The sequence below is a fragment of the Phoca vitulina genome, unplaced genomic scaffold (assembly GCF_004348235.1).
Source record: "Phoca vitulina isolate PV1807 unplaced genomic scaffold, GSC_HSeal_1.0 scaffold64, whole genome shotgun sequence".
Taxonomy (NCBI): domain Eukaryota; kingdom Metazoa; phylum Chordata; class Mammalia; order Carnivora; family Phocidae; genus Phoca; species Phoca vitulina.
The window spans coordinates 9056624-9074740 of NW_022589767.1; the positions used below are offsets into that span (position 1 = coordinate 9056624).

General features: G+C 34.9%; 1 protein-coding gene and 1 long non-coding RNA gene across 4 annotated transcripts in view; one reads left to right on the plus strand and one right to left on the minus strand.

Moving 5' to 3' along the window:
* Positions 1-5639: 5639 nt before the first annotated feature.
* SLCO1A2 (solute carrier organic anion transporter family member 1A2) overlaps positions 5640-18117 on the minus strand; it is a 41119-nt gene continuing 28641 nt past the window's right edge. For all 3 annotated transcript variants that reach the window (XM_032391831.1, XM_032391830.1, XM_032391832.1), the window contains 3 exons: positions 12274-12338; positions 11602-11719; positions 5640-6517 (listed from right to left, as the gene is read on the minus strand). In XM_032391831.1, coding sequence (XP_032247722.1) covers positions 6298-6517; positions 11602-11719; positions 12274-12338 — 403 coding nt within the window. In that variant the 3' untranslated portion in view covers positions 5640-6297. The remainder of the gene's footprint in view (positions 6518-11601; positions 11720-12273; positions 12339-18117) is intronic.
* The window catches only part of LOC116624162, a 63353-nt gene continuing 54632 nt past the window's right edge, over positions 9397-18117 (plus strand). The window contains exons 1-3 of the long non-coding RNA XR_004297835.1: positions 9397-9430; positions 11665-11759; positions 13907-14082. This is a non-coding gene — a long non-coding RNA (uncharacterized LOC116624162). The remainder of the gene's footprint in view (positions 9431-11664; positions 11760-13906; positions 14083-18117) is intronic.

Here is an 18117-nt window from a genome sequence, read left to right on the forward strand (position 1 = left end):
GTTAGCTATTGAGGGGAACTACAGGGAACTGAGTAGCATGTGAAAGCCCAAGAGCTCAAGCAGTGTTAAGATAATGTGCGTAAGAGGGATAGATCAGCATTGGTGCCAGAATCCAAGGAAGGATTATTGGTCAGGATTCTCCAGAGGAATAAAATCAATAGAATATGCATAGATATTAGGCAAGAATTTTGAGACCCAAGAAGAATTTATTCTGCAGTTTGAGTCCAGAGACAGTTTGCTGGCAGAATTTCCTCTTCTAAAAACTGGTTAAGAGTTTAGTCTAAACTAAAAAGAGTTTAGTCTTTTGTTATTAAAGCCTCAACTGGTAGGATGAAGCTCACCCACACTATGGAAGAAAATCTACTTTACTCAAAGTCTACTGGTTTATATATTAATCTCATCTAAAAAATACCTTCACAGAAACATCTAGAATAATGTTTGGCCAAATATGTGGATACTGTGGCCTAGCCACGTTGACATATAACATTAACCATCACAGGGATAAAGAGGGCAATAACACATGGGGCATTCTGGCATGGGTGTCAGAATCTGAACAGGGAGAGGAAGACATCTCTGTGGGAGGAACCAGGACAGAGGTCTGATGTGAGGTGTTGGAACTTCAGAAGTGTTTCCAAGTAGGAGAGCAATCCAGTACATAGTATTGGATTCTGAATGAAGAAAGCATCCACAAGGGAGAGAGAGAGAGTGGCACCAGCCAGTGCCAGGAAGAGTGGGAGGCACCCGGGATGGGAGATTGGTGGCCAATGCCACATTGCCTTAATTACTTTAGTTTTATAGATTTTAATATCTGGTGGTGAGCTTCTCCATCTCCCTTCTTCTTCAAGATTGCATTGGCCCTTTATATTTCCATGTAAAGGTCAAAAAATCTTGGCAATATCCTCATTTCAAAAAGTGCTGGGATTTTGTTTGAGATTTCACTGAATCTGTAGATAAATTTCAGAAGAACTGACATCCTTACAATATTAAATCTTTTAACCAATGAGCATGATATAAGTCTTAATTTCTCTGGATACTCTTGTGTAGTTTTGAGGGTAGAGGTCTTGGATACTTGCTGTGAGATTTATTCCTAGGATTCAACTGTGTGGTTTTTTTGGATGCTATACTACATAGTATGCTTTACCAATATCATTTCCTAACTGCAATTGATATATGAAAAGCTGCATTTGATTTTGTGTGTCCAGAGATTTGTTAAAATTCGCTTATTAGTTTGGACAGTTTATCTGTAGTAACTTTTGGATTTTCTGCTTACACAACTTGTCACTGATGATTTATTTTTTCTTTTCTTATCCTTACAAATTTTGATTCTTTTTTTCCCCTCCTATTTCCCTGACAAGGACATTGGGTATAATGTTAAATAGAAATGATGATAACAAGCATTATCTTCTCACTCCCAACCTCAGCAGGAAAGCTTTAATATTTCTTATTTAACTATAATGTTTGCAGTAGGTTTTTTTTCATGATTGTGTCCTGAAGCATATGACATCAAATTTGTTGTAGTTTTTTCTCATTCTAAATACCCCTTTTAACCTCATTTTGTGTTCATAATTTTGAATTTTTTTTTCTTATATAAGCTCTCCTCTCAAGTTTTGGAAGCTTAATACTCCACAAAACTTAGCCTTGACCCTGCTTGTGCAGGTATTCAGCACCACATCAGGTCACCAGGCTCTAGCTATCTTTCTGCTCCACCTTCCTCAAATGTCTTCATTCCTATGCCTGTTGCCTCTTGGTTGCAAGAAGGCTGCTGCTTCTTAAGGTCTAATATCCATAGTTCAGGAAGGAAAGAAAAAAGAGCAGAACATATATTCTCAGAAAACTTTTTCTTTCTCTTCTCTTCCTTTTCTTTCTTTTCTTTTCTTTTCTTTTTTTTTTTTTTTTTTTTTGTTGTTGTTGTTGTTGGAAAGAGATTACCAATTAGCAAGCTTCTGCCAATATATCTGTAGTTCGCAGTAAAGGACATATTCTTACATTTGTTTGCTTTTATTCTTCCCTCAATTAGGACTGGATTTTTTTTCTTTCTCTCTCTCTTTTTTAAAATATTTTATTTATTTATTTGACACACACACAGAAAGAGATAGTGAGAGAGAGAGCACAAGCAGGGGGAATGGCAGGCAGTGGGAGAGGGAGAAGCAGGCTCCCCACTGAGCAAGGAGCCCAATGCAGGACTCAATGCCAGGACCCTGGGATCATGACCTGAGCTGAAGGCAGACGCTTAACCAATTGAGCCACCCAGGCGCCCCTAAGATTATTTCTTTATTACTATAATTTGCAAATTTAATTACAATACATCTTGGTGTTGGCCTGCTTTTGTTGATTTTGATGGGAATTCTCTATGTTTCCTGGATCTGGATGTCTGTTTCCTTCCCCAGATTAGGGAAGTTTTCAGCTATTATTTCCTCAAATAAATTTTCTGCACCCTTTTCTCTTTCTTCTTCTGGGACTCCTATAATATGAATGTTATTATGTTTGATGGAGTCCCTGAGTTCCCTAAGTGTATTCTCGTGTTCCATAACTCTTCCTTCTCTCTTTTGTTCAGCTTCATATTGTCCATTATTTTGTCTTCTAGGTCACTAATTTATTCCTCTGTTTCTTCCAGCCTGCTGTTCATTGCGTCAAGCCTGTTTCCAATCTTGTTTATGGCATTCTTCATCTCTGATTCTTTTTTAACTCTTTTATCTCTGTTGTAAGGGTCTTACTGATGTCTTCTATTCTTTTCTCAAGCCAAGTGATTATCCTTATGATTATTGCTTTGAATTCTCCATCAGGCATGTTACTTATATCTGTTTCACTTAGATCTCTGACCATGGCCTTATATTGTTCTTTCATTTGGGATAAAATCCTCCATCTTTGCATTTTGTCTAAGTTTCTGCCTTCTTCTCTACATTTGAAAAGCCAGTTATGGTCTCCTCGTTCGAAAGTTATGGCCTTATGAAGAGGTCATGAGGTGCCCAGAGCCTTGTGCTTTGGGGAATGTCTCAGGTATGTGCTGCATATACTCTGCTCTTGTGTTTTGGCTGCTCTATCCTTCAGGCCAATTGTTTGCAGAGGTTCTCCTTGCCTATTGTGGGCAGTTTTTGGTCCCTGGCCAGAATATGGCAAGTTTTAACTAGGTGTGCTCTGGTCTGCTTGTGAAATGAGACCTGACACAAACTCCACAATAACTGGGGCCCTGCAGAACTCTCTGGTCAGGGGATGTGGTGTGGGCAGGGGTTTGTGCTTGTCTTCTGGGGGGAGGGGCCTGCTGCCCTGGGACTGAGGCAAGTTTGACTGAGAAGGGCAGTCCTGCCAGAGTGCAGGGGGGTGGGGCTTGGTGTTAGCACACGAGGCAGCCAGTGGTCCCCCTGAACTGGCCTCCTGCAGGTGGTTCTGTGTTTATGCTGAGGGGTGGGGGAGGGAAATGGTGCCAGCCAGCACCTTTGCTCCCAGAGAGGCAACTCCATGAATGTTGCCTCTCAGGGACAACCTCTGAGAAGAGCAAATCATTTTCCCACTGTGTGCCTCAGGTGCTCTTTAGATCACTGTTTCCACACTGTCTGCCTGAGTATTGTTTGCCTACCTTCTCTCCAGGAGCAGTACAGTGCCCTCAGGGCTCTATCCCAGCCAAACCCGCTGACCTTTAAAACTCCAGTCTTCAAGCCCTGCTGGTTGCAAAAACTCACAGAATTTAGCCTCATTTTCCAAGCCAGTGGCTTTGGGAAAACATTTTCCTTGTGCATCCATCCCCCTGTTCAATCCTCTCAATCTCGCCCTTCTCTGAGAACATGGCTCCTTATCCCTCTGCAGCACCTGGGATCTGTTTCTCCGCTAAATTCCATCTTTGCACTTCCTACCTTCTTTGATGTGGCCTCTTCTCTACCTTTAGTTGTGGAGTTTGTTCTATTTGTCTTCAGGCCAATTTCTGGAGTATTTAGGATGATTTGCTAGTTATCTAGCTGTGTTCATGGGATAAGATGAGCCAAAGGTTTCCTCCTCTGCCACCATCTTCCTCTCCTCCCCCCAAAAGCTTCTTATGTGGTGCTGTTTCCTTTTTCTCACAAGTCTCTGGAAATAGGGTAAGTCCTTGCTCCTCCTTTTAGCATCCAGGTGATTCTTCCCATTTCCTCCCCACCAACTCCAAATTTCCTGTTGTCAGACTCTAACACTGAACTGTACCTCACTGCTGCAATCACACCTACCCTGAGTTACGTTCCTCATTTCCAATGATTAGCTCTTCTCTCATGTTTCAACAATACTCCTGTCTTGAGTCATGGTTATTTTTAATATAACCAGAAATGAAATCTCAAACTCCACAATTCCAAAACTTAACTCTTATAGACTTGACCTACCCAGTCTTTCTCCTCTCAGTTGCCTTCTTCTCATATGACACATCTAATCATTCAGGAAATCGTATTAGTCTTCAAAATATCTTTAGGCAGTCTTTCAATTAACTGGTCTATTTTCTGTGCAGCTACCAATTTTTTTGGTGGTATTTGAACTTGCAACTCAGAGGCTCCTACCTACATCCCAGGGTCCTTGTGAGTGCATTCTAGATTATACCTTCTTCCACTCTTCTATCCCTGGAGGAATTCACATTCCCTTTATATTACACATATATAACCATAGTATATTAATACCCACTTCACCCACCCTCCATTCCTGTAATCTCCTCACCATTATGGATCTATATAATGATTTACGTATTGACTATTATTTAAGTGGGCTGGAGAGTATGGAGAGAAAATAAGAATTAGATAAATATGGTTCCTTATTCTACTCCCTTGAACCAGAAACCCCATATCATCAATAGGGCCTCTTGTCTTTTAAAATTCTTTCATCCTTTTATTGTATCCATAAATGACAAAATAATAATATGAGTACATTTATTTTTTTATTTTTTTTTAAAGATTTTATTTATTTATTCATGAGAGACAGAGACAGAGAGAGAGAGAGAGAAGCCCAGGGAGAAGCAGGCTTCCCGCTGAACAGAGAGCCCGGTGCGGGGCTCGATCCCAGGACCCTGGTGTCATGACCTGAGCCGAAGGCAGACGCTTAACCATCTGAACCACCCAGGCGCCCCAATAATATGAGTACATTTAGTTTTAAATGTGTATCTTGAATTTTATTAACATAACAGAATCTACTTTTTTAAAGCCTCATTCTCGGGGCACCTGGGTGGCTCAGTCGTTAAGCCTCTGCCTTCTGCTCAGGTCATGATCCCAGGGTCCTGGGATCGAGCCCCGCACCGGGCTCTCTGTTCAGCGGGAAGCCTGCTTCTCCCTCTCCCACTCCCCCTGCTTGTGTTCCCTCTCTCTCTGTGTCTTTCTCTGTCAAATAAATAAATAAAATCTTAAAAAAAAATAAAGCATCATTCTCTAAGATGAATTATGGAAAATTAGTATTTGTGTTCTAACTTTGGACACCATGGGTAGGATAAACATTGATCTTAGAAGGTCTCCTAAATTTGGGTAAATGTTTCTTTGACAATATCTGACAGTACAGTGTTTTTCTAATATCATCCTTTCATCTTTTGACTCAGACACTTGTTTTTCAGAGTTTAGTCACCAGGTTTGAATTGCTAAAAAAAAAAAAAAAAAAGAAAGAAAGAAAAAAATTCCAACAATCTTTGCTACATGATTTTTAATAACCTGACTCAGTTTCTCAGTATTCTGGACAAAATGAGCATATATATGACTTGAGTAATAAAGCTGGGAATAAATTGAGAGCAAGTAACATCATATTAATGAGTAATCTATTTTAAAACAATCATGTCTGGAAGAAATAGGAGAAGTTAAAGAACAATTCCTAGCATTAGAAGGTGTGGGCTTTTTCACATAAAAGTGATACATTTGAATAAAATAAATATTCACGTAAGCAGGATAAGACTTTCAGTCTCTAAGTAACCCCAATATCAAAGCAGAAATTCAACGGAATTAAGTAGATTTTTATAATAGGAAATTTTTAGAATCATTTGGAAAAGGAGCTGTGGGAAATACACCCTCATTTCACATGACTTAAAAGAGAAATTGCTATTTTCACATAAAAAAATAAAGCTGGCTCTAATATCCTGTTTGAAGGTTATTATAAATGTCTCTCTGAGAAATGTCTCAAGTGCCATGGATGCCTCAGAAATACCATCATTGAACTTTTTTTTTACGCAAGATAGTGTAAAAACAACAACAAACACCAAAATTTGAGGTTCATAAAGATTAGAAAAAGTTACACTCTGTATCCCTATTGATTTTAAAAACAATTAAGCTGTAGTGTATTCTCCAACTCTGGGAAGCATGATATAATAAGGCATTACAGTTTAGTTTTCAATTCATCATCATTCAAAACTTTGGAATTTTGGTTCATATCTTTGTATTCATTTTCCTTCCCTGTAACCTTTGCCTCTATAAGCATAGTTCCTGAAGAGGCATTTTCACCAGGTAGAAGACGCTTCTTTAAAATAATTAGGATTAAAAAGGCTGGAATATAGCTTGTTCCTCTTAGAGCTGCTGGCAAGCCAAGGTAGATGTATCTATCAAAAAAAATGTTAAAACATATTAAATGTTGCATAGTATGGGGAGTATAAGCTAGTATTTTTTTTTTTTTTTTTTAAAGATTTTTATTTATTTATTTGGGAGAGAGAGAATGAGATAGAGAGAGAGCATGAGAGGGGGGAGGGTCAGAGGGAGAAGCAGACTCCCTGCTGAGCAGGGAGCCCGATGCGGGACTCGATCCCGGGACTCCAGGATCATGACCTGAGCCGAAGGCAGTCGCTTAACCAACTGAGCCACCCAGGCGCCCCTAAGCTAGTATTGCATACCCTTAATCATTAACATTTCATTCCCATGAGTACAACAGCAGCTAATTGTTTTGCATGTCAATGTTATATAAGCAACTTTTCTGAACTCACTTATTAATTCTAATGTTGGTTAAACGTTTTTTGGAATTTTTCATCCAGAAAATTCACACTTCTTTTCTTCTTTTCTAATCTTTTGGGTTTTTAAAATCCTTTTACATAAAATTGAGCCTCTAATTTAAATGTAATACTGACAGCAATAGCAATTTTATTCTAGTATCTAATTAAGAATGCTTCCAAAGAAATCACCGTCAATTGTGATTTATACTCAGGGGCGGGGGGGGGGGGGGGTTGATGACCTTAATCAAGTTAAGGAACTTCCTCTTCTATTCTGAGTTTGCTCAAAGTTTTAATTATGAGTAAGTAAAGTATCACCAAATTATTTTTCTGCATATAGTTAGCAGAATATCCAAGACCTTACCCCCTTTACTGAATTAATAGGGTATATTAGATTAATAGAGTTTTCTCATATTGAACCATCCATGCATGCCTAATATAAACTCCATTAGTGAGTGTTTTATACATTAGATTTGATTTATTCATTTTTATTTAGAATGTTTGCATGCATATTTGTAAGTAAAATCAGCCTGCACTTTTTTCCTTCTACTGAACTTGTCTAATGTGAATATCAAGATTGTACTAGTTTTGTAAATGAATTGGGAAATTTTCTCTTTTTTTCTGTTTCTCAGAATGACGTGTATTATGCAGAAATCATCAGTTCATTGAAGGTTTGTAAAACTTGTCTTTTTTTTATTTATTTATTCATGAGAGACAGAGAGAGGCAGAGGGAGAAGCAGGCTCCCAAGGAGCAGGGAGCCCGATGCGGGACTCGATCCCAGGACGCTGGGATCATGACCTGAGCCGAAGGCAGGCGCTTAACCATCTGAGCCACCCCGGTGCCCTGTAAAACTTGTCTTAAAAGAATCTGGACTTGGTGCCCTTGGAGGATGGGAATTTTTGACTGATTCATGTTTTTAAATAGCTATGGAAAAGTTCATGTTTTCTATGTATTTATAATAAAATTTGGTAATATATACTCATCTAGAAAACTATTTAATATTTCCAAATTGCTGTATCTAAAATCCCTAAATATTTGTACTTATATTTCCTTTTTTATTCTTCATAGCATTTATTTGTGCCTCCTCTCTATTTGCCTTTCCAGAGTATTATTATTATTATATTTTAATCTTTTCAAAAAACAGTGTTTTACTTTTTTGGTTACCTCTATGGTGTGTAGTCTATTAATTTCATCATCTTTTTATTTCATCTTTTTACTTCTAAAATGTTATAATGAAACACTTCAAGAATACAGAAAGAATAAGTTAACATTAGTTTGTACTTACCACCCAGGTTTTCAAAATGATTAAATTTTACCATTTTTGTTTCAGACCAATTCAGAAGAAAAAACTAATACATCGAAATCCCCATGTGCCTCTATGATATTATCTTTTAGCCCTTCCTAGATGTAAAGCTATGTTGAATGTTAGGGATTTTGTTTCTAGTTTATTTTTATAGTTTTACAAAGTGTATATGTATATATTCATAATGTATAGAATTACTTTATATGTTTTTACATTTTAAATAATTGGCATAATACTATACATTTTATTCTGTGTATATTATCACAGATATATTTGAACCCAGTTATATCCCTTTGGAATTTAAAAAATATATTGTATCTATTGTTCTTATTTGAAATAGGAAATATATCAATACATAACAATGAATTATTTATCAGGTTTTTGTACTTTATTTGAAGTTACATTGTCCTTTTTCTAAATTCTGAGGCACTAATCCAGTCTTTTTAAAAACATATATATATTTAAATTTCTAAATATACCTCTGAGTACTGGTTTAGCCTTGTCCCACAGGTTTTCCTATTCAGTGCTTTCATTAACATAGAGTTCTAGTTACTTCATTATTTTTATGATAATTTATTCTTTGACCTATAAGTAATTTCAAATGTGAGGTTTTGGCAACATTTTATCATAGATTTCTAATTGCATTGCATTATGGACAGAAAATAGTGGTTACATGGTATCAACACTTTTTTTTTTTAACAACTTTATGGCATTGGACTTAGTTGTAATAAATGTTTATTACAGGCTTGAGAAAGATGTATATTCTATTGGTTGGGCTTTTTTTAAATTGTTATATATCTATTAGATAGATAGATCTATTAGGTAGATAGATTGTACAATATGGTGGTTCACAATTTTCTCTATCCTCAATAATTTTTTGCCTACATTTTCTATTCACTCATTGGGAAAGTTTGTTGAAATTTTCCACTCTGATTTAGATTTCTTCCTGTAATTTTGTGAATTTTTTGTTTTATATGTTTGAGATTAGGTTGATAGATATATATAAGTTGATTACTGCTATATATTACTGACAAAGCATTTCTTTTATTATTAAGTAATATCCTTATTTAACTCTATTGATCCTTTTCACTTTATTTTATTTTATTTTATTTTTAAAGTAGGCTCGACGCCCAGCATAGAGCCCAATGCAGGGCTTGAATTCATGACCCTGAGATCAAGACCTGAGCTGAAATCAAGAGCTGGACGTCTAACCGTCTGAGCCACCCAGGTGCCCCAATCCTTTTCACTTTAAATTCTATTTTGTCTCGTAATCATTAATATAACCACAGAAGTTTGATTTAATATGTGCCTGGTATATCTTTTCTGACTTTTATCTTCAGCCTTTCCTCACACTTTATTTTTTAGGCTGTGTCTTGTAAATAACATATAGCTAGAATTTTGAAGACACTGAAACTCACATGAAAGTCACTATCTTTTAAGAAGCAAGTTCATTTGCTTTGCATTTATTGATAAACCTGATATATTTAGGTTTATTTTTCAACTTAATTTGTATGCTTTTATTTTCCTATTTCCTACTTCCATTGAATTTTCCTTAATCCCTTTCTTCCTTTCTAGTAGCTTGGAATAAATGTAAGTGGCCCATCCTTACATCCTTACATTTTTGGCAAAATTTAAAGTTAATCAGTATTTCTGTTCTTAAGAACTGCAAAAGAGTCCTAGACTTTACCTGGATTTTATTTTTTTTAAAGATTTTATTTATTTATTTGACAGAGAGAGACACAGTGAGAGAGGGAACACAAGCAGGGGGAGTGGGAGAGGGAGAAGCAGGCTTCCCGCGGAGCAGGGAGCCCGATGCAGGGCTCGATCCCAGGACCCTGGGCTTAACGACTGAGCCACCCAGGCGACCCTACCTGGATTTTAAGCTAACAGGTTAGCCTGCCACAGTTGCATGGATGCTGGCTCAAGATAAAGATTTCTAGGTCAGAGACACAGGGCTTTTTTACTCACAGTACAGCAGTCAGCAAAAGCTGCAAATTCAGGTTGGTTTTCCTTAACTTTCAAGTCCCAAAGGAATCACACAGTGAGAGACCTATGTGGATTTTGTGCACACAATGGGTTTGGGTCACAGCTAAGAAATCCTGAGTTTAGGAAATCCCATTCTTTTAAATGGGCTGCAAGCCAATTGCCAACATTTGCCCTAGAGAGAGTTACTACTTTTATCATCCTAGACAGCAAACTCTGCTCCATAGGAAAACATCACCTACATCTTCCAAAGTCATTTACTATTCAAACATTCTTGAAAAGATAGTCTACAGCAAAAGCCTCTGCTAACAAGATATGCAGAAATGTAAGAGACCCATGGAGAACTACTAACAATATCCACCGCCTGTTTCTACACAATATTAACATCTGGTGAATTTTCCCATGAGTACACTTTATCAGCCATTCTAATTAATCTGACTGATAGAGTTTGGTACCAAATATAATTATTTTGTCTGAAATAGCATTCAATTAAGGCTACTATCAACAGGAATCCTGGCAGCAGGATGAGGCCGATCTACACTAGCGATCCTCACGGTTTCTCAGCTGTGAAGCAAACCCATTGCATGTACAGTGCGAGCCTGGGCCCACCTCCACATTACCCCTGTAGAGCTTTAGGGGAACAGAGAACTGATGAAAACAGGAATCTCATGCTGTCTGCCCTCCTCACAGTTCTTCACATATATCCTGTTGTTAATCAACATAGGACCTTAAAATGTTTTAAAGAATGCTAAATTGTTTTTTAGTAAATGAAAGTTTTTGTACTGCCCTGTCAAGAGAAATTAATACAAATTTAACAATTCAGGTCTCCAAATGAAAAGAAACATGAACATAGAACAAAATGGAAGTGTTTTGTTAAAAAAACACATTAGTATGATCTTGAGCTTTGTTTAAAATCAGATTTATATTAACGAAAGAATAAGCCTTTATGTGACATGAAGAATATTGTGTCAGCAAAATTTAATGAAGGAGGAAACATACCATTTTGAAAAGTAGAGGTGAATGTGAAAGGAAGTAAAGATTCAGGCTAGTATGATGTTAAAATGATGTAGGATAAAATGGGAACACTTTAGAGAGTAATGTAATTTAGATAGGAAGTTTATGTACGGCTATGACTTTCAATAATGTATTCATTGCAACCAATTTAACAAAGATCATTTTGAAAGGCTAGGTTAAGGAAGCCATCCATGCTTATATTTAACAAGTACTTTGAATATAGTAAGGAAATAAGATTCTAGTATATAAATAAGGAATAAAGATATAGTATTAGCATATATTCTGGAAACACAACCAAAAGTAGTCTAGAACCTGACAAAGAAAATGTTATACGTGAATGGTGCCATTTCATGTACAGCCTGTGCATAGAAAACAATTTTTCAAAAAATTTATTATCTTTACCTGAAGTAGGTAGAATCATATATCCTGCATGCCCCTGACTCACCACATTTCAAAATTCCCCAGTGTAAACATGTGGAATCTGCCAAAGCTCCAAAATATATAGGTGCAGGAATTCCAGCTACAATTAAAGAGGGGGGAAAGAATAATCCATCAACAAGGTAAGAATTAAGGTACATTATTTTGTTTGGAAACATTTTCTCTATCTGTAGAACAAATAAAGTTTAACAAAATATAAATAGAATGCTTTAGGTTTTATTTTTAGAAATTAGAAGTTACTTTTACTATAAAGTTTCTAAATTATAAAGGACAAGTAATGTGATGGATAAATGCAACATAAAATTATTGATATAGAAAAACATTGAATTAATGATTCTTTATATTTTTTTCTGCAGTGCTTTGGACCAATCATGTGTACATTTTACTTTAACAAGACATTTTTTTGTTCATTTGCTTTTAAAATCTTCTAATAGATGAAAAGTAGAATTAAGTTCAGATAAATCTTTTTCAAGTAAAAGGAGGAAGTTCTCCATGTCTTATTGTACCTTATTCTCATATAAATTACAAAGTGCTGCAAACAGAAGGGATATTTGCTAGACTATTACTCTGAGAGAATGATTTCATTTACTTAGTATTTAATAATGATCTGATGTTGGAAAAAATAACTATTTTTACCAAATACTCTTGTGCAAAATGTATGTAACCCCACACCAAGAGACTTCTCTTCAGGCTTGATACACCTAAAAAAATAAGTAAATTCACAAATAAAATAAAAGTAGAGATTTAAATACTGTCATAGTTTTTTTTTTTTTTAAACTTTTTGTATGCTGGTAACACACTAGGCACTAGAAAATTGTTTTGCATGCTCAGGTCTTGGTTATTCAAGGCCTAATTATCCAGTATATAGCCTACACAGAACCTCTACTTCTGACCCTTGGCATTTTACCCATCACTTTTTGCTCATTCATTTCTATCAGAGAGTTATCAAAGAAGAAAATATTTCATATCAATTTCTACCCCAATATCCACTTATTGAAGTGGCAGTTCTTCATTAACCTTCAGCCTAAAACAAAAGTATGCAACCCTTGCTGTATTTAAATTATTTGTATTGACAAAATACAGAAAAGCCAAGAATTTATATAAGTAAATGTAAGTCAGAAAGAAAGCAAAAATAAAAATTTTCAAAGGAATATGACAAAGAAATCCAAAGCAAACATATTTTACATGATTTAGTATCATTTCGAGTCACACAGATCTCTCCATTCTCTCCAAAAATTCCCCCACTTTTGCACTGTTGCCTGAAATTCCTATATGTAGAAATGAAGACTATAATTCCCCAGTGGCCCTTTTTGTGTCCCACTCACTCCGGCATCAGCATGGCTAACTCCCCAAAGAATTCACTTTGAGAGTTCCACTGTATTCCCTTCCCTGATTAACTCAAAGCTGAGAAAATAAAAGCAGCTTTCTTCACAAAAGCATGCAATACATTTTTAGCAAAAATGTCATCTTATTGGCATTTTCTCAATGTAAGTGTTTTACTAAATTTGAAAACCTCATAGTTTGATCTAGACATTATCTTCCTGACACATAGGTTAGTTGGACAACATCAATGATTTTACTCAGAAGAAAGTTAACAAAGCCAGGAGACCTAGCATGACCCTCTTAGTCCCACGGTTTCCATTTAATACAGAAAATAGGGCATTTAAATTTTACTGAAAAATTTTTCTTTCCCCTCTATCTCTAATATACCACTTAATGATCTCACAGAAGCATGAAATACTAATAGCGAAGAAATTATTTAAACAGTTTAAACTGTTCTATGAACTCTATCATTGATTGGCATTGATAGTAACATCAATTTCTAGAATCCAAGATTCAGAAGAATTAGCATGCAAGTCATGGGAAAATGCTGAGAGAAATTGAAATTGTTCTTTAAACTGGCAAAGTGGCATTGATGTTGCACCCCTCTACCATCATGGTAGGAGATCCAGGAAGATTCCACAAAAATAGAGACAAACACAAGTATATTAATAAAAACCTCGGGGTTAAATTCTACAATATGGTCCTGGCAAGAGGTGGGGGAAGAAAGTAGAGTCATGAAGAGAGCCTGATTAGGTACTTGTTTTATTAGGGGATAGATACTAATACTGAAAAGTTTTGAAATTGATAGTAAAACATTAACGTAGTTAAGAATTTCAATAACCAGGTTAACCATTTGAAAGATATACAGCTTTCAAAGCAGCAGAAGAACATCCAATATATACCATAGTTTCCCCCTTATCTGTGGTTTCACTTTCTGTGGTTTGAGTTACCCACTAGTCAACCGCAGTCTGGAAGCAGATGGTCCACGGGCTGACACATCATTGGAAGATCAAAAGCAGCCAAACGCTACGATCCCTGTATCACAGTGCCTACGTCATTCACCTCCTTTCATCTCATCATGTAGGCATTTTATCACCTAACATCATCACAAAAGGGAAAAGGGTGAGTACAGGGGTGCCTGGGTGGCTCAGTGGGTTAAGCGTCTGCCTTCAGCTTAGGTCGTGATCCCAGGGTCCTGGGATGGAGTTCTTCAAGCAGGGCTCTCTACTCAGCGGGAAGCCTGCTTCTCCCTCTCCCTCTGCCTGCCACTCCCCCTGCTTGTGCTCTCTCTCTGTCAAATAAATAAAATCTAAAAAAAAAAAAGCACAATGAGATATTTTGATAGTGAGAGAGACCACATGCACTTAACTTCATTACAGTATATTGTTACAATTGTTCTATTTCATTATTAGTTGTTGTTAATCTCTTGCTGAGTCTAATTTATAAGTTAGACTTTATCACAGTTATGTATAAATAGGAAAAAAACATAATATGTGTAGGGTTTGGTTCTATCCACAGTTTCAGGCATCCACTGGAGATCTTAAAATACATTCCTTGCAGATAAGGGGGTACCACTGTACAATGGAAAGCAAAAAAGAAGTAAAAAGAAAGTTAAATAAATAGAATATATTAAATAAAATAGCAAAAAGAGCCTTACCACAATAATTATAAGAAACATAAGTGGGTTAAAGGTACCAATTTTAGATAATAAAATCATACCTAGCAATTTAACTATGAAGCATAATGAAAGATTGAAGACTGAAAATAAAGGGAAAGGAAAAGATATAACAGGAACAGTGAACCAAAAGAAAGCTAGAATGGCAATTTTAATAAGAAACAAAATATAATTCCTTGAAAGAAATAGCTAAAAGGTAAAGAAGAGAATTAAGTGATGCTAATAATAGAAGTATAATGACCAAAAGCATATATGCATCCTATAATATAGCCTCCAAATATATAAATTAAAAAAACAGGTGATGGGTATTAAGGAGGGCACATGTTGTGATGAGCACTGAGTGTTATACGCAACTAATGAATTGCTGATCACTACATCAAAAACTAATGATGTACTATATGTTAGCTAACTGAACATAATAAAAAGAACTGGCAGAATTATAGGGAGAAATGCATCAACAATATTTACAGATTTGAACACACATCTCTGAAAAACTGATGAATTACATTTACAAAAGTTCGATAACAAAGTACTTCAATCCAAGAGATATAAGAACTGTATACTCAAAATGCAGAAGTTACCCATTCTTTTCAGAAAAACATGAAATACTCAAAAAATGCACTAGGCCCCAAAGAAAGCCTTGATATCCCACCTCCCCAATCTGTAATCTTTCAGAATATGTTCTCTGAACATAAAAATGGAATAACAATAAGAAAATGATACCTATAGAAAGTTCTAATAGATATGAACATTATATAACACATTAATAAATAAACTTGGTCTGGTGGGGCAAATCATAAAAGAAACTGCAAAATAGTTAAAAATCTTCAAAGAAAATACTAGTTGAGGCATAGCTAAAGCAGTAGTTGGGAGGAAATGTATAGTTTTATATACAGTAGTCAAAATGAACAAGTGATCTAAGTATTAAACTCAAATAGTTAAACAGAGCAAGCCTAAAAGAAAAAAAAATTAAGAAGTGCAGAAATACATGAAATAAAGATTAACAAAACCAAAACTGATTCTTTAAAAGAAGAAAAATAAAACATATGCCTCTGGCAACAGTGATCAAGAAAAAATGAAGAAGGGACAAATAAACAAAATACGTAAGAAAAAAAGGGTAAACCTTTCAGATACATCAGAGAATATCAGAATGATAAAAGAATATTATAAACTCCTATTCACTAACAAGTAAGTATACAACAGGTATAAGTAGAAATGGAAAATGTGAATAGGCACTAACACTGAATAAATGGAAATAATAATCAAATATCACTGTCCAAATGAGCCCAAAGTATAAATACTTTTACAGGTGGATATATATAACTTTCAACAGACAGATGTTTAATACAAGTAGTTCCAGAAATTAAGAAATAGAAAATTTATCAATTCATTTTGTGGGGTCTCAAATGATTCCAAAGCAAAAAAAGAATAAAAAATAGTAGGTCTGTTTTACTTATCAACATAGATATAACAATTTTAAATAAAGTATTATTTAAACAAACCAAATCATATATAAAATATACCATAACTAACTATGGTTTTTCTCATCCATGCAATCAGTTTAACATAAAAAAAACTACCATTTTATTTTACTACACTAAAAATACTGAGTAGAAAAATTACAGAATCATAGATGCAGAAAAATACATTTAATAAAGTTTAATATTAAAAACTTAGAAACTAGATGAAAACTATATACTGAAAATCTACAGCAAGTATAATGGAAAAATTTATATGGTTTCCATTAAGATTAGAAAAGTACAAGAATACTCACTATCACCACCATTGTTTAACACAGTTTTGGAGATCCAAGTTGATGATAAGAAAATTTAAAAAGCCTAAGATGTGTAAGGTTTAGAAGTGAAAAGCTATAACTCTCCATATTTACACATATTTCTATGTAGAAAGCCTAACAAAATCAACAAATTATTAGAATAAGAAAAGTTGTTGGATTAAAAACTAAACTTTAAAAAATTAACAGCATTCCTCTAAATCAACAATAACCAACTAGAAAATATAAGAGAAAATAGTGCCACTTACAATCACAAATAAATACATACCCATATGTATCCATACAAACATATCCATATCCATGTGTGGATAGACATATGTGGATATGTATATGTTTATAATTATAAATGATATAATCTTGTATGTATGTATATATTTGGATATATGTGTGTATAGTATCTATAGAAGAAAATTTAAATAAATGGAAAGATATTCCATTTTCACAAATATTTGATGCCAGATTTTCTCCAATTAATCTATGGAATCCACACAAACTCCATCAAAATTCCTATGTGAGTATAAAGATCCATACATCAGTAGCTAAATCAGTTTGTGAAGAAAAGAATGAAGAAAGAGGAAAGGTCAGAGTGGTGGGTGGGTGAGGAAGAGTTACCATACAAGATATTAACATACACAATATCAAAGTAATAAAATCAATATGGTACCAGTATGAGAACAGACAAAACTGTGGAATAAAAAAAAAAGTAAAAAATAGACTCATGTAATATCAAAACATGAGATACGATAAAGGTGCTACCACAAATCAACAGAGAAGGGACCTCTTATTTATATTGATATTAGGAAAACTATTTATGGAGAAAAAATAACATTGAACAACTGTCTCCCTTGCACCACACATAAAAATAGACTTGTGATGGTTTAAAGAACCATATGTAAAAGGTGAAGCTATAAATATTAGCATAAAATTTAGGTGAATATTTTTATAAATTAGGAATGTAAAAACACTTATAAAATATGACTCTCCCCAAGGCAAGAAAATAGTTAGATTTCAGTACAATAAAATTTAGGATTTAATTTCATAAAAGATGCTGTGGATAAATTAAAGAAAGATGAGAGACTAGGAGATAATTGTATCATGTGAACAATATTACATTAATATTTATAATTTAGACAGTAATCAACACAACCACCAAGAAAAATATAGAAAATGTAATAGAAAATGGACAAAGAAAATCAATAAGCATCTTGAAGCAGAAGCCTAAATACCTAAAAAAAATTTGAAGAGATGCTTAAACACACTGAATTAGGAAATCACATATTAAAACATCAGTGAGCTACCATTCTATACCCATTGGAGTAGTCAAAGTCCGAAAGTTAGATAATTCCAAGTGTTAGTGAGGCTGAAGGAGGTAGGAACTCCCATGCAGTGAAGGTGTGAGAATAACTCATAAGTACTAGCAGTACTTGGTGAATTTATGTATACCTGTGCCTTATGAACCCAAACAAGATTTATAGCACAACACCTCCAGCATATCCACAAAAATATTAGCATTTTACAAAGGACAATCCATTCAGATCATATAGCTATCATATTCGTGTGGGTACCTATGGTAAGAGGAAGTGAAAAATGGAATGAAAAAATAGCAAAATAAAACAAGAATGAAAACTTGTCCCAGCCTATGAGGATAATGTGCTACGAACTGAGAATCATAGTTATCTTAACTCTTCTT